The sequence below is a fragment of the Macrobrachium rosenbergii genome, chromosome 42, assembly GCF_040412425.1.
Source record: "Macrobrachium rosenbergii isolate ZJJX-2024 chromosome 42, ASM4041242v1, whole genome shotgun sequence".
Lineage (NCBI taxonomy): Eukaryota > Metazoa > Arthropoda > Malacostraca > Decapoda > Palaemonidae > Macrobrachium > Macrobrachium rosenbergii.
In genome coordinates this window covers 57073224-57096743 of record NC_089782.1, presented here as the reverse complement: position 1 = coordinate 57096743, position 23520 = coordinate 57073224, and the positions used below count along the sequence as shown (strand labels likewise).

General features: G+C 37.3%; 1 protein-coding gene across 1 annotated transcript in view; it reads right to left on the bottom strand.

The window, feature by feature from the left end:
* Window positions 1-215: 215 nt before the first annotated feature.
* Window positions 216-23520, bottom strand: part of LOC136828450 (gastrula zinc finger protein XlCGF57.1-like) — a 135334-nt gene continuing 112029 nt past the window's right edge. Inside the window, exon 2 of the mRNA XM_067086520.1 lies at window positions 216-4798. Coding sequence (XP_066942621.1) covers window positions 3004-4191 — 1188 coding nt within the window. The 5' untranslated portion in view covers window positions 4192-4798 and the 3' untranslated portion in view covers window positions 216-3003. The remainder of the gene's footprint in view (window positions 4799-23520) is intronic.

Here is a 23520-nt window from a genome sequence, read left to right as displayed (position 1 = left end):
ATGCAGGACCAATGAGCGGCAGCATCTCCAGCAGTAGAAGGCTCGGTCGTCAATGCTGTGGACGAAGTAGAAGCTGTGGTGCTAGCAGACGGCGACGTCTTCTTTTCTGATTTATCCATAACGAGTCCAAAGTTCCGATCCAAAGTCAAAACTGGGACAGGAGTTCCAAATCCCGTCAAAATGCGTAAATCCAGAAGAAAAGGCATTGAAAACAGTCCAAAGTCGTGATCTGATATCCAAATTCTTTACATGGGGGTCGAGCTAAATGACCAAAAGTTCGCCTGATGCGGGACACATCCACACAGCACGGCGAACTAATAACAATTGGGGATGTCGGCCAGTATTTGCAGCAGAGTTGTCAACGGTAACTCAGGTAACTCATTTGACAAGATTCTTCCTGTAGCGTTGGTAACGCTGACAGTTAATTAGCCACTTTGTGGGTAAAATTATAGGGATATGTTTGGGCTGGTCAGTGACCAAGGCTAATCCAGGTGTTCAGGAGTGTATTGCAATAATTAATTTTACTTTCTGTAAAGACCATATTTCCCTTCTTATCATTTACCCACAAAATACTAATACTTACCACATTCAGTCAATGTGTATTCATTATGCTTAACTGCATAGTTAAACTTCAAATAAAAAAATAACCGTCAGCATAAAACCTAAAAATAGCATAAAAACAACCCATTAAAATGAGGTCATAAAAGAAGGAAGAGTCCTTGTACATGTAAGCATCAACATGTCATCTAAACAGTGGTAAGTTGCAGTACTCAAATCCATATTATGTGCACAGAAAAAGCAAAATGAGTATAAAAAACAAAAGCAAAAGAAAACAATAGTAAAGTTAGGAGAAGAAGGAACATGCAAGAAAGATTAGTGGTCAAAGTTGGATTCCAAAAATGACACCACCATTTTAGTTAGCATTGTCACACAACCTCCTAATGGTGAGAAAGGCACTGGGTTGTCCAAGGTAGGGCTTGGAGGGCCCATGGAGCAGTGTGGCTATGGACAGGGTCAAGGCTTGGGACAGGTCTAGGGGAGGAATGTGAAATGGTGGTCTCAGCTGGCACAATTATAATGTTCATCAATAATACTGGGGATTGGATAATTTTGGCAAAAGTTATACTTTATCATGGTGGTACCCACATTCCTATATTTCACTTTGTCACTTCTCCTCTTCCATGTGAATGTTATAACCTTTCCTATTCAGTAATCACCCATTACCATAACCTATTCTGGAAAATTTTGGCTACTGAACTGCTTGATTGCTATACTGTAATTATATTTTAATTCATGGGCTGCACTGTAAAAGCAACATTTGGGGGGAAAAAAGTAACTGCTATTCTGCCATCTCAAGTTGAAATTTCTTCATACGATAACACATGTAAATAAGCACAGTATGAACACTTTCTACTTTAAATTTCAGCACTGGTCTGATATTTCTTGCAGACTGCCAGCACAGTTCACCTAAAAAAAAAAAAACTCCAAAAATAGAGAGAGAGAATCAAGCCTTTTGACTGCTATAGTAACCTAGAGGGAGACTCCATCTCACTAACAAGCAGTCAAAAAACCCTGGCTATACAGCCAACTACACAACGTTTAAGGTTCTGAAGCCAAATAGCATTAGCATGTGTTAATGCAGAACTGCAGTTCCACTCATGCATTGTGAAACTCCATATTTTCAGGAAGCATTTTATAAGATAAACTACTTTCACTGGCTTACAAAAATCTATTCACCAGTGAACTGTTCATCCTTAGTTAACCTCTAAAACTTTTCTTGAAAAGGCTTAATTTTCTCAAGGTGAAAACTCCAATTTTCTATGATATCTTTATATTTTACAATTCTGCATCTATTGAGGATCTGCCACAAACAGGCCTCCTTTGCACCAAAATTTCTTGCATCAAGATACTGTGTAAATTTTTCTGTGGCTGTCATTAGTTGGACACCATGTATAGAGTGCCGACAATGATTCTCCAACAGCCTCTTCCCAACCCATTTTCATGTGCTTTCTGCCACCCAAAACATTATACGAAAAATATATTTATTTACAAAAGAACAAACTGTATCTACTGGTTTCTTAATGTCCCACACATTGCTTTCCAATACCAAATCATTACATTAAAAATTTCACTGGCATGTCCCCATCAAGGTAATCAATTTGCAACTCCACTTACATATGCTTTGCAACTGCCCATTTTGGTGGAGCCATATTTAATTTAATACAGCATAAAAGAGAATGCTTGTTAAGAGCAAAGATATAGAGACACAACATACCATGATTGCTGCACATTACTGAAGAACTTAGTCACTCAGCAGTTATAATCTCGTCCACACGAAACAAAGAGTCTAACATGCAGTAAATTAAAGCTCATTAATTACTGTTATATATCACAGATGTTACCAAATCCAAAAAACTGAGGCACTACTGTACCTGAAAACAGATCACATTACTTCAGCCTGGATAGTTTCTCTCTCGGTGTTTCAATTCTTTTACTACTCTGTATTGTATGGTTCAGGGTGACAATTTCCCTATTCAGTGTCAATGAATGAGGTTTCATGTAGCTATACAGGTACTTTGAAAATGAAAATTAAAAGAAAAACCCATTTTGACATGTAATGCAAACAAGCAACACCATTCTCACATGTGTTCTGGGCAAGTAACATCACCTGACTGAGACAGACTACTTTCATTTTTTAGCTCATGTTAACTGTATTTTTCCTGTGTGAATCCTCAAGTGCTCTTCAACATTACCCACGAGATGAAAATTAATTTAATGTTAATCATATAATAGCAGTATCGTTCATTTATGAATTCTCATGTGTGTTTTGAGACTATTCACATGTGTGAAACTACTCTGACATTCAGCACACGTGAACGACTTCTTCCCCATGTGAGTTCTCATGTGCCTCTTGAGGTGACCAGAATGAGAAAACTACTCTGACACACAGTGCAAGTATCGGCTTCTCTCCCGTGTGGGTTCGCATGTGTGTTTTGAGATTGCTCAGAGAGAGAAATCACTTTGACATTCAGTGCAAGTAAAAGGCTTTTCTCCTGTGTGGGTTCTCATGTGCCTTTTGAGATGACTTGAGCGAGAGAAACTGCTACGGCATTCTGTGCAAGAAAATGGTTTCTCTCCCGTGTGAATTCTCATGTGGATTTTGAGATGAGCAGAATTAGCAAACCTACTTTTACACTGAGTGCATCCAAATGGCTTTTCCCCAGTATGAGTCTTCATGTGCATTCTGAGGTTACTGGACTGAGCAAAACTAGTCTGACATTCTGGGCAAGTATAAGGCTTCTCTCCTGTATGAGTCACCATGTGTATTTTCAGATGACTCGACTGAGAAAACGTACTTTGGCATTCGGGGCAGCTGAAAGGCTTCTCTCCTGTATGAGTTCTCATATGCCTTCTCAAATGACCTGACTCAGAAAAACTACTATGACATTCAGTGCAAGTAAATGGTTTTTCTCCAGTGTGGATTCTCATGTGGATTTTTAAGCTACCTGCTCGTGAAAATGTACTCTGACATTCACTGCAAGAGAATGGCTTTTCTCCTGTATGAGTTCTCATGTGAGTTTTGAGATGTGTCGAGTTAGAGAAACTACTTTGGCATTCAGTGCAAGAGAATGGCTTCTCACCTGTGTGAGTTCTCCTGTGCCTTTTCAAGTCACCGGAGGAAGGAAATCCGCTTCCACAGTCTGTGCAAGAGAAAGGCTTCTCTTTTGTATGAGTTCTAATGTGTCTTTTAAGATGACTGTTCTGAGAAAACTTTTTTCCACATTCCAAACAGGATAATAACTTTCCTCCCATATCAACTGTCTGCGAAAAGTCCTCAAGCATAAGTTCTTTGTTGTTTCTTGTGTGACTTTCATGAAAAATGCCTCTGGCAGCTGTTTGCAAATGAGAATTTCCTTCCCCAGTATCATTTCCACATTCCTCTTCACAATTTAGTGGGTCAATTACATCTTCTACAGACATGCATGAACTGCCTGAATGTATTTCATCAGGCTGAACATGCACTGGTTCAGTTTTGACTTGTACAGAGGAATCTAAAAATGAAGAGCTATTGCTTGTGGGTCCACCTTGATGTGTCTCCATATTTTCAGCTTTTGGTCTTATTAAAGAAAATGACAATAAGTTTTCAACCGCCATTTTCACGCAGTCTTCAAGACGCAGCTCCAAATCCATTTTTGCCCTACTATCCCAAATATCCCTGCTCTTTCCTGAACACAAAAGTTGAAAGGACCAATTGCTTCAATTAACCAAATTTATGTCATAAGGGCTGGCTCTTGTGAACTGTTTGCATTCTGTCTTATTAGTTCTATATTTCCTTCATATGTGGTCTGTATGCAGACAGGTTTTTATCATATCAAAGCAAATAACCCAAATATATTAAACTGCACAAACTTATCAACACACAAAATGAACAATTTAGGATGCACAAAAGATATACAATATGTAAATGAAAACCTTAAATATTTCAAAGATTTAGGTAAAATCTACTTGAACATTTTAGACGAATTCTTATCAACGAGACTTCTAATTACCGTTGCTTCATAACAAACTGTGCACAACAAATATATCAAAACAAATAAAGTCTTCCAAACAAATAATATCAACTTATTGTATATGTGATCTCCAATAATGTTATAATACTTCTTTGCATTTCATATCTTCCTTACATAACAACTATTATATGCTTATATCTGCCTTTCAAAACACTGAAAATTATTTTGACCAACTTTCATATCACTTCTGACAAAACTCTGATGTTCAATTCTTCAGCAGGGCTGTTCTGAAATAAAGAAAGAATACACAGTTAAAAATATATTCAAACAGCACTGTTTAGAATAATGTTATATGGCAAATTTTAATAGGACAGTAATTTGTATTTTTCCTAAGATACAAACCTGAAGTTCTTTACATAGGAATTTGGCTTGCAAACATGAACTGGAATGGCCATTAAAACTTTACTGACAAGGTAGAAGAACTTCAGGTTTGTATTTTAGGAAAAATACTAATTACTTTTTCAAATTTGCTACTTGTTCCTACACAAATACAAACCTTTGTTCTCTACATTACCCCTTGGTGGGAGGAAATCTGGGAACTATCTGAACAGACCCGGGATGACACCTTCCTGGTCCAACATATGGGATGTGGCAGTTGCTAGACAACTGGACCACTGAGTAATGAGTTTGTACGCAATTACTCAATCAGGCTGTAAGAACCCAAACAGAAGTGTTGGAGACTAAAATCAGGCAAAAACAATCAATGAGTTTGCTTACTGTCAACCCCCCTCTCCCCTTGCCAAGAGAGGGGGGGAACATGCATCCCTTCATCACTAGAAAATTTGTGCCCAGTCAGATAGCTAACCTGCGCTCTTGTCCATCCAGTTTGTATACTAAATGGCACTTTTGAATCTCCATACTGAGAGAGAGAGAGAGAGAGAGAGAGAGAGAGAGAGAGAGAGAGAGAGAGAGAGAGAGAGAGAGAGAGAGTGTGTGTGTGTGTGTGTGTGTGTGTGTGTGTGTGTGTGTGTGTGTGTGTGTGTGTGTGTGTGTCCCTGCTATCCCAACTCCTGCCAACAGGATACCTACATGAGGTGCTACCTGTCTCACAAGGAGCTGGGCTCCCTATCCAGCCCATGAACAGCCACTGCTGCCCCAAGGAAATCATATCTAAGTCCAGTGGGCAACATTCCACAAGTAAAACATCATGCAGGTGATCAAACATGATCACCTCTTCACACAAAAACCTGATGAGCCAACGGGTTCTTAATGAGTACTGCATTAAGAATGGGGTGATGCCCATACCATCATGTGCTCTTGTAAAGGCTGAATACCCACCTTCCATACTGGGTGAATCATACATCCACAAATTGACTCCCAGAGCTAGGAAGACCTAGTTTTCTTGAAGTCTTCCTTAACTCTAAGAACTAACAGAAGACATCTCAACATTCAACACAAAATGTTGCAATCTCTTTGGATAGCATGTAGCACGTGGATACAGTAGTACAGTATTCCGTGCAGTTCACTACTGAAAAACCCAAAAGGGAGGTGAATGAAAAAGGACTCAAACATACCTGTCAACCTTGTAAAGACTCATACAAACTGTGTGTTTAGACTCCTCAAAGCAGGTATCACAACCCTCCAAAGTCTGAATCCTTGAGAGAAGAGACTGTTAGAGTTTTTGAGGAGTATATAAGGTCTCCTCAGAAAGGTAGGATCTACTCCACGGATCAAACCCTGGCTTAAGATTAAGCCATGCCTTCAAAAGCCTGGTTAGAAAGAAGCTTCTCAAGGCAAAGATAGGTGAGAAAACAATGCTATCTGCTGATGAGTAGCTCTGACCAGATACTTACCTTGTCTCCAACATACGTAATTGGAGATGATCTTATCTGGTAGACAGCTGCTCTGGGAATGAAAATATTCAGAAACTCCTAAGTAAATTGAAGAGAGAACCCTTACATAGGGGAGGTATCAGGTAACCTCCAGGCGTGAAGAGCCACAACTCTCAATGCCCAGAGATACCCCATTACAAGTGGCTGAATCTGACAGTTAACCAAGGAGGAATATTGCTTGGAACCTCAAACAACAGTGGTAGCTAGTTTCATTATTACTCAGCATGAACACATGAGAGCCACCATATCATTGCAAACATGGAGAAGAATGAACCCCAAGAGATACCTATTATGTTTCATGGCAGCCAGTTATAAGCTTGGAATCTAAAAATTTTGAACATCTCACCCACACGTGTGTCTAAGGACCAAAGTCCTTCCTACTTGTCTCCAAATGTCACAGCTGGTGTGCCAGTACCTTGGAAACACCCGAGAAGTATCTGGCCATCAATCCTAAAGTGTGACTTGCTGCTCTGAACAGGGTCCAGGCGTGTGTCGCACTCCTTAATGAATGCTTCTAACAATGCAGGCATCCCTTAGGGGATAGTGCCTAGTTGCACTCCCATGTGTGGTTCCTGTCATCCTGCTATAGCTTCTAACAGGACAACAGGAGGCCTAAGTAAAGGTGACATGAAGAGCAAATTGTCCCTGAAATGACAAAAACTTGTGTGCAGCCTCTCTGAATTTGCTGATGCAAGAATTAAAAGGAAGATTCTCATTCCTGCCTATCCAGATGCTCATTACCTGCTTGGGAAAGAGGCAAAAAGTTTCGTAGTTTAATATCCCTAAACTCGAGAAAGAAGGTTGTCCTATGGTGAGAGTGTGGTGGCTGTATACTGGCCATTGTGTTTTGCACTTCATAACTGTGAATAAATTCACCTAAAAATATTCTTAAAATCTCATGATATATATATGTATATATATTTAATGTCATGATTCTCCTCATTTTAGGGTTAATGGGAACCTTTTCTCATTTCAGGTTTGATGGGGTGAGAGGGTTTGCCCCAACAGCAGTTTGAAAGAGATTGTTGGCAATTGAGCAGCACTGATGGCTGGTTATGGAACACTACAGCACTTTGCCATAGATTTTGGTAGAATTTATTATGCAGTTTATGAGTGTCTTCATAAAGATTGAGTAGCTGCAATACCAGTGTTATAGATTGTACAAAAACTTTCTGTGCAAGCCATTGCTGGTAATAGACATTTAAGAGCTTGCAATGGTATTGTCTGTGCAGCTTTCTGTTTTTCATACGCTTCTGTTCTGGAAGGTCACAAAGTGATACATTTATCACATACAGTACATTAAAACACTGTATAGGGAAAAGAAACATTTCAGACACGTACATCAAGAACAATATTGACTTTGTAAACAAGCTGAACAGTTTACATGTGAATTCTTTACTTTAATATGGTTATTTTTAAGGTTGTGTTTTTATTCACAAGCGTACCTGTAGATGATTTGTTGGAAGTTTTATAAGAAGAATGAGAAAATTTTTATATTCCCTTGACAATTTAAAAAATTACTGACCTTATCAGATTATGTATAAAGATTGTAAATTTTGCTTTAATGGAGAGTTCAATATACAAAGTTTGGTATGGCTAAGGGTAATCCTTTATCTCCTGTCCTTAACAATACCTAGGTAAACATTGTTAGTGTACCAGGAATTTTGCCACAGAAAGTGATATGGTTTAGATATGTGGATGATATTTTCTGTGTTTGGCCAATTCACAAAAACCCTCAGGAATTTTTGCTTAAGATCAATAAGCTTAGTCCCATCTATCAAATTTACCACAGAGGAAGAACGACATTGTATTCTGAATTCTCTTGATGTGACTGTTCACTGATATGATAGAAATTTACCTGTTCAGTCTTCAGAAAATCTACCAACAATGGCTCATTTGTTCATTTTAACTCTAACCATCATCAGAATGTTAAATTATCATTTTTTCTAGTATGTTTTTAAGGTCTCTTCACATTTGCAGTCCACAGTTTGTTGATGCTGCAATAAAAATATGATATTGCCTCGAAACTTAAGATACCCCAAGACTTTTGTAGCTGCAGCATTAAAAAGAGCTACGGACATTTTTTATTAAAGTGACAACAAACCTGAATTTTATAGTAACAACATTCTAAAGTTACCATATAATGAAAGGGGTTTGGAGATTCCTAGGATGGACAAACTGTTAAATCACTTGAACAATGAATTAAACAGCATAAATATTCTGTGAGAACTGGCCAGATATCCAATGCATTAGTTGTACACATGAGAGATTCCAATTGTCCTACTAACTGGAATGAAGCAAGGTCCATAGTTCTGTGCAACAACTCAATCAAATGGAATGTCACTGAATCTTGTTTTATAAAATCAAACACTGGTAGTGTTTTAAACTTAAGTCTTGCTCTGTTTAAGCTTGATGCATTTTTTAATTGAAAAGGTCTTAACATATATAGACAATGATCTTAAAATTTGCGTTTATAGACATTTCGAAAATTGTAGTCATCCTGTGGTGGTAGTATGGAAAATGGGTTTGTGTGACTGAATTTTTTATTTGTGCTGTTATGTTTTTTTCTGTTATGTGTTCTTTGTTGTGAATGCTTAACCCTTTAACGCTGACTGGACGATTTTACGTCGACAAAAGTTGTCTGTAGGGTGCCGAGTGGACGTAAAATACGTCAATTATAAAAAGTTTTTTTAAATATTCGCGGAAAAATACTTATAGGCCTAGTTTGCAAAAAATTTTAAATCACGCCTTGAGGGATACTGGGAGTTCACGGATCATGCTGTTGTTTTGTTTACAAGCGTGACCCAGCTGCGCATGCGTGAGTTTCTTTCTTCTCCCAAAAGAAAGCATCAGCTAACTCTGCTGAAAATCTCAGAAATTCTTTAGTCACTTTGTCATAATTTTTGCACCGTTTTCTATTAGCCATTACATAAAGTTTTATATATGAAAATGTGCGCAATTTCATGTAGAATACAACAAAAAATAACTCATAGTTGTAACTTTCATCAGTTTTGAAATACTTTCATATAAATCACGATAAGTGCCAAAATTTCAACCTTCGGTCAACTTTGACTCGACCGAAATGGTAGAAAAATGCAATTGTAAGCTAAAACTCTTACATTCTAGTAATATTCAATCATTTACCTTCATTTTGCAACATACGAGAAGTCTCTAGCACAATATTTCGATTTATGGTGAATTTTTGAAAAAAACTTTTTCCTTACAATCCGCATGCGCTAACTCTGCTGAAAATCTCAGAAATTCTTTAGTCACTTTGTCGTAATTTTTGCACCATTTTCTATTAGCCGTTACGTACAGTTTTATATATGAAAATGTGTGCAATTTCATGTAGAATACAACAAAAAATAACTCATGGTTGTAGCTTTTATCAGTTTTGAAATATTTTCATATAAATCACGATAAATAGAAAAAATTCGACCTTCGGTCAACTTTAACTTGAGCGAAATGGTCGAAAACTGCAATTGTAAGCTAAAACTCTTACATTCACATTCTAGTAATATTCAATCATTTACCTTCAGTTTGCAACAAACAGGAAGTCTCTAGCACAATATTTCAATTTATGGTGAATTTTTGAAAAAAAAACTTTTTTTTACATCTGCTCGTTACAAATTTATGCATCATTTTGTGAAATATTTTCTGTGTTGCTTTGATCGTTTTACAATTTGTTGTATACCAAAATCATCGCAATTTAGTGTACAATACAACGAAAAAAAAATAACTCACCGTTTTGCTCACTGCGTGATTTGTATACAATTATGTATGAAATTTTTTTTTTGCGGTCATATATTCCAATATTTATATATGATAATGATATACTTTTTCTTTATTTCTGATGGTTGCATACTAAACTTCAGGCAATGAGGAAAAAAGGAGCCAAAAATGAACTCTCAATCTTAAAAACTAAGAGTGCTGTGATTTTTTGAAAAAAACTTTCTTTCCGCTTCGGCGCTAACTCTCAAAACCTGCCGGCATATGGCAGACACTTTTGTAAATAGAGGCTCGGCGTTTACGGGTTAATGTAAATGTTTATTTTTCTTTTTTACTTGCAGTTTGCTTGAGTGGGTTAGTGTAGAGTGAGGAGCTCCCCTTCACCTAACCTGATAAGAAGAAAGAAACCAAAGAAAAGACAACTAGAAGAGCAGTTGAAAACAGAGGAAGGGATAAGGCAGAGAAGTGATAAGGAATATGCAGAGAGAATGCAAAGCTGCCAGACTGCAGAAACGAAAACCACTTGGTCAGGCTGCTCTTCTTCCCATTCCTCCATATACGACGCTAAATCCAAAAAGGTGCCGATCACGACATATTTGCAGCAAAGAAAGTTCAACAGCAGTTGGAAAGGAAAAAAACTAGGTGCTGATCTCTCCAATAGGAAGAAGGATATTGAAGAAATAGTACTGGTTGATGATGAGCAAGCTGACTTCCAATCTGAAGAAGTCTCAAAGACATAGTTGTGGGAAAACTGTAGTATTGGGGTTCTTTTGATAGTTGTGGGAGGATTGTAGACTAAGGCTGATGAGTTTGATTAGGGTTCTTGAATTAGGTTAAGGTTCTTTTAGGTGATCATTATATTATTAACACTGATAAAGTAGCTTAAGTTACAGTTCTGTAGGTTAAGGTTATTACATGTAAACACAGCAGAATATCAGTTCCTCTTTGGGTGAGTGGTTTCCGTTCTCAGCTAGCACTCTGCTGGCCGTGAGTTCGAATCTCCGACCGTCCAATGAAGAATAAGAGGAATTTGTTTCTGGTACCAGAAATTTACAGTATTTCTCGCTACAATGCGGTTAGGATTCCACAATAAGCTGTAGGTCCCATTGCTAAGTAACCAATTGGTTCTTAGCCACGTAAAATAAATCTAATCCTTTGGGCCAGCCCTAGGAGAGCTGTTAATCAGCTCAGTGGTCTGGTTAAACTAAGGTATACTTAACTTAACAGCAAAATATCAATACGAAATGTTAACGTAAAACCCCTCAATACTGATCTATTATCATCGTAATATGTACTATATAAAAAACCTTCCCGACATCTGTAATTGTTTTACAGATGTAAACATAACTTAGTTCACCCCCTCTCTCTCTCTCCCTCTCTCCACGACAACGTGCTATTGGCTGGAAGGGTTGGAAGTAGCCAATCATACAGCTTGTAGCTTGGATGCTTTGTGTACATACTGTCACTATTGTATGAGTTGTATTTTTCTCTCTCTCTCTCTCTCTCTCTCTGAGGTAAGAGAGAAATTTTTTATACATGTGTAACGTGTAGGTTTATTTGTTTTGTATAGTTTCATAGATAAAAGTGGTGTTACTTTGTCACTCATTTTTTCATATTTTCCGGGCTACAACTATAACTTTTTGCATTTCAATAACTAGGTAATTTATGGTGGTATACAGTATCCATATGATTTATGTAATCTTACTTATCACTATTTCTTATAATGTACAGTATTAAAATACACAGTTACAAGCATTTTAGTTTAAGGTATACAGGGTATGATAAAAAATGATTTACTAATTTTCAAATATTAATATTATTTAAACACAGCAAAATGACAAATTTTAAATCAATTTGTATTTTTAATAACTAACAAACCTGAGGTCTTAACATAATGGGAATTTCTTAGCGCCTAGCTGGAGTCCGGTTATTAATAGCACAAGGATTTTGGTGGGAACGGGAGACAGCCAATGGGGAAGGAGGTGGGCGGAGTCTGACCTGGCTTCCCCCAACATATGCTGTGACGTCTCAGTTCTTTCTTAACAGCCTTCCAAGCAAGACAGCGCTGCCTTTCTCACTAAGAAGCCAGTTGTTTTAGCACTTCCTGCCAAATTTACGCCTTGGCGTTCTGGTTTTTAATTCTCTTTTTTGTTTGTGTGATTCTGTGATATTGTGCTATCTGTGTGTATTTTGCATTCCTAGAAAATGCAAACCCATGAATCATCTAAGCAATCCAGGCCTCAGAGAAGATCCCCAGGCATTAGTAATAACTCATGCCCTCGATATTTGGCCGCCTTGGATACAGACCCATATAACACTTGTAGCAGATGCAGATCTAATGATGTAATGTAAGTAATCCCTTTTCTGAGTGTTGTAATTGGTCTCATAAGCAATGGAAGAATTTTGGTAAAAAGAGAGATATAAGAGGAAATCTGTTGATGCGCCTTGAGAAGGCTTCCCACCTCCAATGGCAACAAACACATCCATTCCTTCTTGTTCTGCCTCTTCCTTGCCAAAATCTCCTCTCGTTGCATCTTCTTCTCAGGAAGATTTTACTCCTTGTTCTTCTATTACTTCGCCTTTAGGTGATTCAAGGAGGGGTTTGGGAGACCTTGTAATTGATGTTGCTGCCTCTGTTCTTTGGGGGGGGGGCCTCCCCCATGAGGGAGGAGGCAGCTTCCCCTTGTACGGTCTTTTCAGGCATAGATGCGCAGAAGCTTTCCAAGTGTTGGGCATCTTTGCGCCTACCAGGGGTACCAACCTTTTGGGGCCTACTGTCCCATTTCATGTCTTCCCACAACCGAGTGTCTACCGCCATGACAGTTTCCAGAGCTACTAGGGTTTGTTCTGTATAAGAACAACTATCATTTCATAAGGAAAATATAGTAAATATCAATACATTATGGAAAATATAGTAAATTAGGTAAGATTTTACCACAATTCTTTCCTTTTCCCAATCTTTTCCTGTTATAAATTCTCCCACTTAGGGAGAGGGATATAGGCCTAACTGTCAATCATCTTGACATATTGATATATTGACCAAGGGTAGCACTTGGGCAAACAGTCTCTCTCTCATAAACCATGAGTAACTTCCATCTTTTTATATTTAATTTTCCCTCTTGATATTTAATGTACAAACAACAACCCCACTCCCTCTCTCTCAAGTTATTCTCTCTTTCTCTGTAATGATAATTTCACACTTGATATTTAATGTACAGACAACCCCTCATATCTCTCTCTCTCGGTACTGTATATATTCTTTAATGGAATATGAGTTACTGTATCATTAACATAAAAATATGAAACTATAACTCCAGGAAGTTCACGAAGCCATCATCAAATGAGCACATGCATGCATATGTATGTGTTACAATTTGCTTTAGCGTAGGCTCCATGACAACACGCTATTGGCTGGAAAGGTTGAAGTAGTCAATCACACAGCAGGGTAACAGCTTTGCTAGTTACTGATTGGCTTGTAGCTCCGATGCTTTGTGAGAGAGTTTCCCCTCTTTTTTTATGATTGATTTTAGTTTGTTTAATGTTACTGTATATTTTTAAAACCTACTTTTGTGAATTAATCTTTATTTACCTTTGTGTTACTGTATCTTTTATAACCTACTTTTGTGAATTAATCTTTATTTACCTTTGTGTATGTACTGTCACTAGTGTATTAAATATTTTCAATGTGCACATGTATTCTCTCTCTCTCTCTCTCTCTCTCTCTCTCTCTCTCTCTCTCTCTCTCTCTCTCTCTCTCTCTCTCTCTCTCTCTCTCTCTCTTAGGGGTAAGTTAGTTTTCACACATAGCTGTAAGCCATATATTTTTAAGGGTAATGTTGTAAGATGACTAAGAAATGATATTATAGTGTTTTAGGATGATAATTTAAGGTATATTTGGTGTCTGAACTATTGAAACAAGCAGTTATAAGTGTTTTCAGAAGGCGGTTCCAACTTATTGTGGATTTCAACTTATCGAGGGTGGTTGTGGTCCCTATCCCCGTGAATACCGGGGGTCGACTGCATTCTGACATGAAGCCAAACAAAGAATTTAAAAATGGCTGCATCTTTACCTTCCCCCAACACATCAACTACAGTTACCCATAAATCACAAGTGAGTAGCCATATAGTTAAATTTTGGGGAAAGAAAGAACATGATGTCTGAAACTTGGAAAAGTGGATTGAAAAGGTTGAGACACATTTAAATAACAGGCAGAAAAGATATTTTGAAATTAAATGAAGCCAAAAGTTACCATGATCTGTCAACAGGAGATATAGGGTGTTATGTTCATTCTAATGCCCATATAAGAATTAAGAATTGGGATGAATTAAAGCAATTTCTGGGGAAAATATATTCCACAGTAGGTGAAATGGATCCTGTTATCAGCCTCGCAAAGACAGTTCAAGGGTAGAGAGTAGACAAAAAAGAGACTACCTAAGAATGGGGGTCTCAGTTATATAACTACCATTTAAATGAATGGGGCCATTTAGTTTCAACCAATATGACCAGATCTCGGAAGTAAATGTCCCTTTAATTCCAGACCTCCAGTATTTGCCTTTGTATGTTTAACTTAATCTCAACTTATAGGTGAACTGCAGTTTGGTCAGTTCCTCATCTGAGCTTGGATACTTCGCTCCGAGTTTGAATACTTCGCTCACATTCTAGGGATTAATTGAGGTGAGGAGGTAATAGCACGTGAAAATTGTAAGAACTTGTTACAGTTATCCTTATTGTTGGGAAATTTACTAGCAAAAGCTATTGAGAAGATGAACAATGTTTAGAAGCTACAATATGACATACTGATATCGAAAACGAAGTAAAGAAAATCTTCGGCAGAAATCCCGAAGGAGATAATCCGTGCAGACCTTTAGTCGCCACAGAACATGATAGAAGGGAACATAATAATCAGACCTATCCTGATATATCTCGGACACCAGCTAGGAGTCAGAATAAGAATCTACGCAACTCATTTCAAGGAAGACCTTCAACAGTCGTGTTATAATTGCCAGAAAAGGGGGGCCATTATACAAGTAATCGCCACAGACCGGCATAATGCCCATATAAAAGGACAGGACATAGTGTTCGAGATTGTAGGAATAAGCCTAATTCTAAATATAGATCTCAGTCACAAGGTAGAGGTAAAAATCATAGTCAGTCTTCACAAGCTAGAAGGAACAGGGATCAATTTGCTAACCAAGCTGCAAACAGGGATCAATTTGCTAACCAAGCTGCAAACAGGGATCAATTTGCTAACCAAGCTGCAAACATGGATCAATTTGCTAACCAAGCTGCAAACAGGGATCAATTTGCTAACCAAGCTGCAAACTTACTGTAACAACAAGATCAAGCAACATCAAATGATTCTGCAGTAAATTTTCACACCACCAGCATCATGGACATTAGTTCATAACAGAGGAAAAGACCAGAATGTCAAACTTAAGCCAAGTCACAAATGTTAGTAAAATTAATACAGGAGATGAATCTTGTTATACAGTAAACCCCCCGTATTTGTGGGGGATGCGTACCACACGGCGGCTCCCCCCCCAAAAAAGCTAAAATCCGGGAATACTTAAAACCCTTTTAAAAACACTTAGAACTGCCTATTTTGATAGTTCAAACACAAAAAAACTCTTAAAAATGCTTATACAGGTATTAACAAATATGCATCTTTTAAAATGTTACACTTTACTTCACTGTATCCAATAATTTAAGTATACCTTAGTTTAACCAGACCATTGAGCTGATTAACAGCTCTCCTAGGGCTGGCCCGAAGGATTAGATTTATTTTACGTGGCCAAGAACCAACTGATTACCTAGCAACGGGACCTACAGCTTATTGTGGAATCTGAACCACATTATAGCGAGAAATGAATTTCTATCACCAGAAATAAATTCCCCTAATTCTTCATTGGCCGGTTGGAGATTTGAACGCGGGGCCAGCAGAGTGCTAGCTGAGAGCGATACCCACCCGTCCAATGAGGAACTACTGTGTCCAATAATAATCTATATATTCTCATATTGCTGTTGTATTATAAATTGCGATCATAGTGTTCAATGCTTTGTCGGAAATTGATTGTGTGATCAAGTCTATTTTGTGTATTTAACTCAGCTCAGTGCTTTTCTTGCTTCTAGTTAGCATAAAGGAATCTTTAGATACTTTATTTATATGGGACAAAGGTTATTCTTTGTTATACAAAGTGTTTTTAAGTTGAAATATAACTTAAATCGTCTCGTTGCAAAGAAACTAATTTAGCTATTTTTTTGTTAATAGATGATGTTGGCCGTTTGGGGGCATGTTTGGTTTGTGTAAAAAAAAATTCAAGATTCTGTTTGCTAGTTTCACTTGATTTCATAATAATACGAGCTTTACATATTCATCGTTTATCAGTGTAAAAACAGCAGTAATGTGTACTTTCATGCCCAGTAGTTTTGATTAAAATACTTTCTCTCCACTTTTAATTTCGGTCGAGTTTCATCCATGTTGCCGATGCACAATAATTTATAGTCATTAGCAGCTTGAACTTTGTTTTCTCAGCTTCAGCTATGACTTGCAGCTTAAATTTATCAGTATATTTCCTTGCTGATCTTTTATCCATAGCGAATAAGGGTACAATGTTAAAATATATGTCCTATTCTACTTAATGTCATTTGTAACATAACTACGGTAATTGTTTGCTACCATACGATGGTTGGAATATAAGCAAAACAGCTGTTGCTATCTGATTCGGTAAGCAAAACAAGTTTCTTGTTCGGTTTTTTATGGCTGTATGCATTTACGCAAGAGTATAACATTACTAACAATACTTTTATCATTCTCTTTTACTTTTTAACTAGAATATGGGATAAAGAAATGGAGGAAAAGAAGTTGGTCTATTGTAATTTGGTCTCTCTCGCTGCCTGATTGTACGCTGCTGCCTGCACCCATGCAAAATTTCAAAATATTTTATAAACATTGTTGTATTGGTATTAATTGCTTACCGATTGCAAAATCAAATTATCGTAAGGCGAATTATCGTAACTCGAGCACTACCTGGGTACCTGAGTATTTTAATAGTTTTATCGCAATAAGTGCATTGAGCCATGAAAATTATATGAAAATACAGTAATTAGTGAATATTTCTCAGTGAAAAATACCACAAATGGGCGAATTTTCCGCAAATAATGGGTAGGTATGTTCCACAGAGAAAACCGCGAATGAGTGAGTCAGCGAATTGTGAGAACACGAATACGGGGGTTTACTGTATATTAAAATTCAGAATATCAATTAAGTCATATTTTAAATTTTTGCTTTTTTTTCAAATTCGACAAATGCTATATGGGTTTTTGTGCTTTTATTATTTACTTATTTTTATATTTTATTAATTAAATTACAGTTCCCCATGAACATCAAAATAGGAACGACTGAAAATGTAAAAGAGTCTGACAAAATTTCCTCCACCGATTTATTTCCTAAAGTTGACAGTCGCTGTTGGTTATACTTTGGACACTCACATAGCACATATCTGACCGTTATTATCACCCTGCACTCTAAGCACTCGGGAGCCGGGCCATGTTTTATTTATTTTACTGAACTTTCTATTCAAATTATCTAATCGTCTCCCTATCGAGTGTTTTATATTTATTAATTCTGTTAACTTATCAGATCACCATGGAACTTTGTGTTTTGTTGGATGGGGTTTTGACCTTGGTATTGCTTTATCAGCAGCATTTTTAATGAAATCAACAAGAAATTTATTAGTTTCATTATGGTTTTTTAAATATTCAAATGGTGGGATGTTTCTAGTGTGCATTTCATATCGCTCCCAATCTGCTTTATAAATGTTATAGTGAGGGGTATGTTCTGCAGGATTATTTTGTAATAAGGAAATTAATATTGGGAAATGATCACTGGTGTGCAAGTCATCAACTGTATTCCAATCTAATCTGTCAACTATACTTGTACATAGTTAAATATACTGAGGAAAATGTTCCCTGTGCTTTTCAAAAATATGTGCTAATTTCGCCATCATTTATACAGCACATGTTTGAATCCATGAACTCTTCTATTTCACTACCCGTTCTATTTGAGTTTGTATAGTTACAGTCCCACGTTGGGTCGTGAGCATTAAAATCACCTACAATTAATGTAGGTTCCTTGGTATTAAGTAAATCTTTAAGTTTATCAATGTCATAATTTTTATTAGGTTGTATAAATTATAAATTATGTAATTAACGTTTTTTATTCGTATTTTAATACTTGATATTTGCAAGTCAGTAAAGTTTACAGGTAATCTGTCATAACACTTTATGTACATATATAGCAGTACCTAAATTTCCTTCTTCTCCTCTAGATGCAGACACTAAGAACAACAGAGAGAGAGAGAGAGAGAGAGAGAGAGAGAGAGAGAGAGAGAGAGAGAGAGAGAGAGAGAGAGAGAGAGAGAGAGAGGGGTAAGTTATTCTTACATTAGATATCAAAAGATGGAAATTCAGTATTAAACTAACTTTTAAATGAAATTACAGTTACTGTAATTTCATTACAGTTACTGTAATTTCATTTAAAAGTTAGCTTAATTTCAACTATCTACTGTACAGGTAAAGACGTACAGAGAAATAATAAGTTGTAAAATGTGTGAGCGCTAACTATGAGAGAGAAGAGAGAGAGAGAGAGAGAGAGAGAGAGAGAGAGAGAGAGAGAGAGAGAGAGAGAGAGAGAGATTGTCATTACTTGAAATATCAAGTTGAATTATTTATGAATTATTACAGAGAGAGAGAGAGAGAGAGAGAGAGAGAGAGAGAGAGAGAGAGAGAGAGAGAGAGAGAGAGAGAGAGAGAGAGAGAGAGAGAGGTTATTCTTACATTAGATATCAAGAGATGGAAATTCAGTATTAAATTAACTTTCAAGTGAAATTAAAGTTACTGTAATTCCATTTAAAAGTTAGCTTAAGAATACAGGAGTGTGTGAAGATTAGTATACTGTTTCTCTCTCCCCCCATTCCACCAATCTATTTTTAGAAGTCTTCTCTACCTTGTTTTTAAAAACTTCTTTATTCTGTCTCTTTCTCTTTGTTCTGAAATGCTCTATGTCTCTATGTTTTAGAATGGCACATTTACAGTTTGTAAACAGTACAGGTAAAATTAGATCAATTTAAAATTATCTACTGTACAGTTAAAGACATACAGAGAAACAGTAATACGAAGGTTGCGCTAACTGTGAACAAGAGAGAGAGAGAGAGAGAGAGAGAGAGAGAGAGAGAGAGAGAGAGAGAGAGAGAGAGAGAGAGAGAGAGAGAGAGAGAGTTGTCCTTACTTAAGAGAGTGAAATTTTTTATGAATTATTACGGACACTACCCCTTCTTGTCATGTTAAAGTGACATGTCTGACAGCTTTTGCCTTCCAGCTTCTTGCAGAAAATGAGGGCAAAATATTTGTTTGTTTAAAATACGTATCACATACGAATTTTGTAATTACAGTTATACTGTTTATTATTATATTATTATTATTATTATTATTATTATTATTATTATTATTATTATTATTATTATTATCACTATTATTATTATTATTATTATTATTGTTATTGTTATTATTATTTAATCTTATTAATCTTATTAATATTTGAAAATTAGTATTTACTATTAGGAAAAATTTATTTATCATACAAAACAAATAAACATATACATGTACCATAAAATTCTCTCATCTCAGTAGAGAGAGAGAGAGAGAGAGAGAGAGAGAGAGAGAGAGAGAGAGAGAGAAATTATTACTTTATTATTTAATGTTATTTAATTTACACATAAAGCTTTGAAAGCATATAAATTACATAAAAAGTTAAACAAACTTTTGCAGGGTTTCTCAGTATTCGCAAATGTTCGCATGTCTGTGAAAGACTCGTGTATGATAATTAGTTAGCTTCCAATGAAAAGTTCGCGTGTCTATGAATTTGTGCAACTCGAATCGTGCAAGTTCAGGGTATTACTGTACACAATTACCGTAGTTATAGTACAAATGAAGTTAAGTAGAATAGGACTGATATATTTTTACATTATACCTTTATTCGGTATGGATAAAAGATCAGCAAAAAAACATACTAATAAATTTAAGCTTCAAGTTGTAGCTGAAGCAGAGAAAATAATGTCTGAGAAAACAATGTTCAAGCTGCTAATGACTATAAATTATCATGCATTGGCAACATGGATGAAACTCGACCGTAACTAAAATTGGAGAGAAAGTATTTTAATCAAAACTACTGGGCATGAAAGAACACATTACAGGCAATCCCTGGGTTACATCGGGTCCGGCTTACGACATTCCAAGGTTACGACACTTTTCAAATATACTCATCAGAAATTATTTCCTGGTTTGGGACGCATGTTCCAGGGTTATGATGCTTATGACGCCGATCCAATGGAAGAAATATGGCTACAAAACGGCAAAATAATCAGAATTTGGAGGTTTTTTTATGAAAAACACAATAAAAATGTAGTTTACATAGTTATCAATACACCCAAAGTATTAAAAGTAAGGTTTTCTTAGGATTTTTTACCGTTTTTGACGATTTTTTGGCTTATGAAGATTCTCGGCTTACAACGCGGCATAGAAACGGAACCCCCATCGTAAACCGGGGACTGCCTGTACTGCTATTTTTACGCCGATATATGATAAATACGTAAACCTTGTATTATGATGAAATCAAGTGAAAATAGCTAATGGAATCTTGATTATTTTTTACACAAAACAAACGCCCCCAAAATGGCAATCATCATTTATTAAAGAAAAAAATAGCAAGTTAATTTCACAATGAGGTGTATTTAAGTTACATTTTGACTTAAAAACACTTTGTATAATGAAAAATAACCTTGCCCCATATAAAAAAGTATCTATAGATTTATTTACGCTAACTAGAAGCAAGAAAAGCGCTCTGAACTGAGTTAAATAAAACAAAATAAACTCACCGCATGATCGATTTCAAACCAAAACATTCATCGCTATGATCGCAACTTATAATACAACAGCAATTTAAGAATATATATAATTTTGGATACAGTGAATTAGGGCATAACATTTTAAAAGATCCATGGAAAAGATGCATATTCGTTATGTTGATGTTTTCATAATGTGATACGTGAATATAGTGTACAGTATAACGTAGGCTACACTACCGTATATGTAGCCAAAGCAACGAGGAATAAAGTCTTCTTGGTTATGTTCCTCAGCGAAGCAGAGTCAAGAGGTTCAAAGGGAGGACAGGAAAGCCATTTGAGAAAACCGTCCAGGTTCCACGACAATTGCTCTAATTCTTTACGTTTCATCGTATCGAAAGATTTGATAAGCTCAGATAAATCCTGATTCGAAGAAATATCCAGGCCCCTATGCCTGAATACTGAACTTAGCATTGCTCTGTAACCTTTAATAGTGGAGGATGACAACCCCTTAGAAGTTATCAAGAACAACAAAAAATCAGCAATCTCTAACAAAGATGTCTTAGAAGAAGACACATGATTTGCTCTGCACCAAGTGCAGAAAATAGCCCACTTGCTTTGGTAGACATTGGCTCATGACTGCCTCCTGCATCTAGAGACAGCTTTTGCAGCTGATCTCGAAAAGCCTTTAGTGCTGAGGAGTTTCTTGACAGTTTGAATCCTGTCAGAGTTAGCATGGATAACCCTTGATGGAACCACGTGAGATAGGGTTGTTTGAGAAGTTTGTGTTTTTGAAGAAGTAATCTTGGGAAATCGGACAGGAGACTTATCAGGTCCGGAAACCATTCCCCTACAGGCCAAAATGAAGCTATGAGGATCACTGAAGCATTCTTATGAGACCTGAATTTGTTTATCACTTCCCTTATCATCTCAAAGGGAGGGAAGGTGTGCAGGCTCTTGTTGGACCAGTCTAAAAGCATGGCATTCGTTGCCCATGCAGCAAAATCTGGAACTGGAGAACAATAAAGTGGAAGGCGGTGATTTTTGGAGGTCGCAAAAAGGTCTATTGTTGGCCTTCCCCATAACTTCCACAGTTGCAAGCATACCAATGGGTCCACATCCATTCCGCTAGAACGTTCATTTTGCCTTGCACGACCCTTGTTGCCATCCTTGTCTGATTCTGATGGGTCCAGAAAAGAAGGTCCCTCGTCGCCTCGCACAGGGAGAAGGAATTAGTTCCCCCTTGCTTGCCTATGTAGACCAGGGCGCTCGTATTGTCTGAGTCTACTGCAATGGTCTTGTCTCAAACTTCCGAAGTGAAGGAGTGTAATCCTAGACTGGCTGCTGTCATCTCCTTCAAATTTATGTGCCAACTTTTATGTTATGGTGTCTACCTTCTGGAGATTTCCTTGCCCCCCAGGAGAGCGCCACAACCTAAGTCGGACACATCTGCATAAAAGCTCAGGTTGGGGTTCTGAGAAAAAGTGATTTCCCTTCTAGCAGCCTGTCTTCGGACCTCCACCAAAGCAGGTGCTTCTTGATGTCCTGGGTTATTGGGAACACAAATGAGTCTGGATGTTTCTTCCGGTCCCAATTGTCTCTGAGGAAAAACTGTTCGCTGGAAGCCAGTGTTCCGAGGAGGCTCATCCACTTGTTGGCCAAACACACTGGGAGCAGGAAAAGCCCGAAAAAGACGAGAATTCAGTCATTCCTAAATAAACTATCTGTTGAGAGGGAATTAGTTGAGACTTCTGAAGGTTGATCAAAACTCCCAACTCTTTCGCTAGACAAAGCGTCTTTTGAATGTCCCCCATGCAAGCTTCCTTTGGAGGAGAACGAATGAGCCAGTCGCCCAGACAGAGTGCAATGTTGATGCCCACTAGTGTAGTGATATAAAGAAAGATTAAATAGGGAAGCATAGGAAAAAGAATACAGAGAGAGAGAGAGAGGTAGAGAAAAAGAACAAAGAGACAGAGAGAAAAAAAAGAATAAAGAGAGAGAGAGAGAAAGAATAAAGACAGGAGAGAGAGAGAGAGAGAGAGAGAGAGAGAGAGAGAGAGAGAGAGAGAGAGAGAGAGAGAGAGAACAACAATTAAGCCTTGGTTGTTATGCATTACGAGGCTAGAAATGTCAAGTAAGCTAACCACAGGAAACCGTCTTTATACGAACTCAAAACAGTGAGCAAGTATATTGCGCCCAGGGCCATAAAACCGATCATGAAATCTGGAACCTGTGCCCTCGCGATTCAGCTGACCAAGCATTACCTAGCACCTCGTCAGGAGTTAACATTCCAGACATATCTACAGGCAGTCCCCGGTTATCGGCAGCCTCGGTTACTGGCGATCTGGTTTTACGGCATTTGCCTAGCGACGACGATAACCAGATTTTCGTCACTGATAACCGGTTACCTGCGCTGGTAACCGGTTAACGGCACTGATCGCCTCTTATCGCAGCGCGCTAACCGGGATCAGTGCTATTATCACTGATTT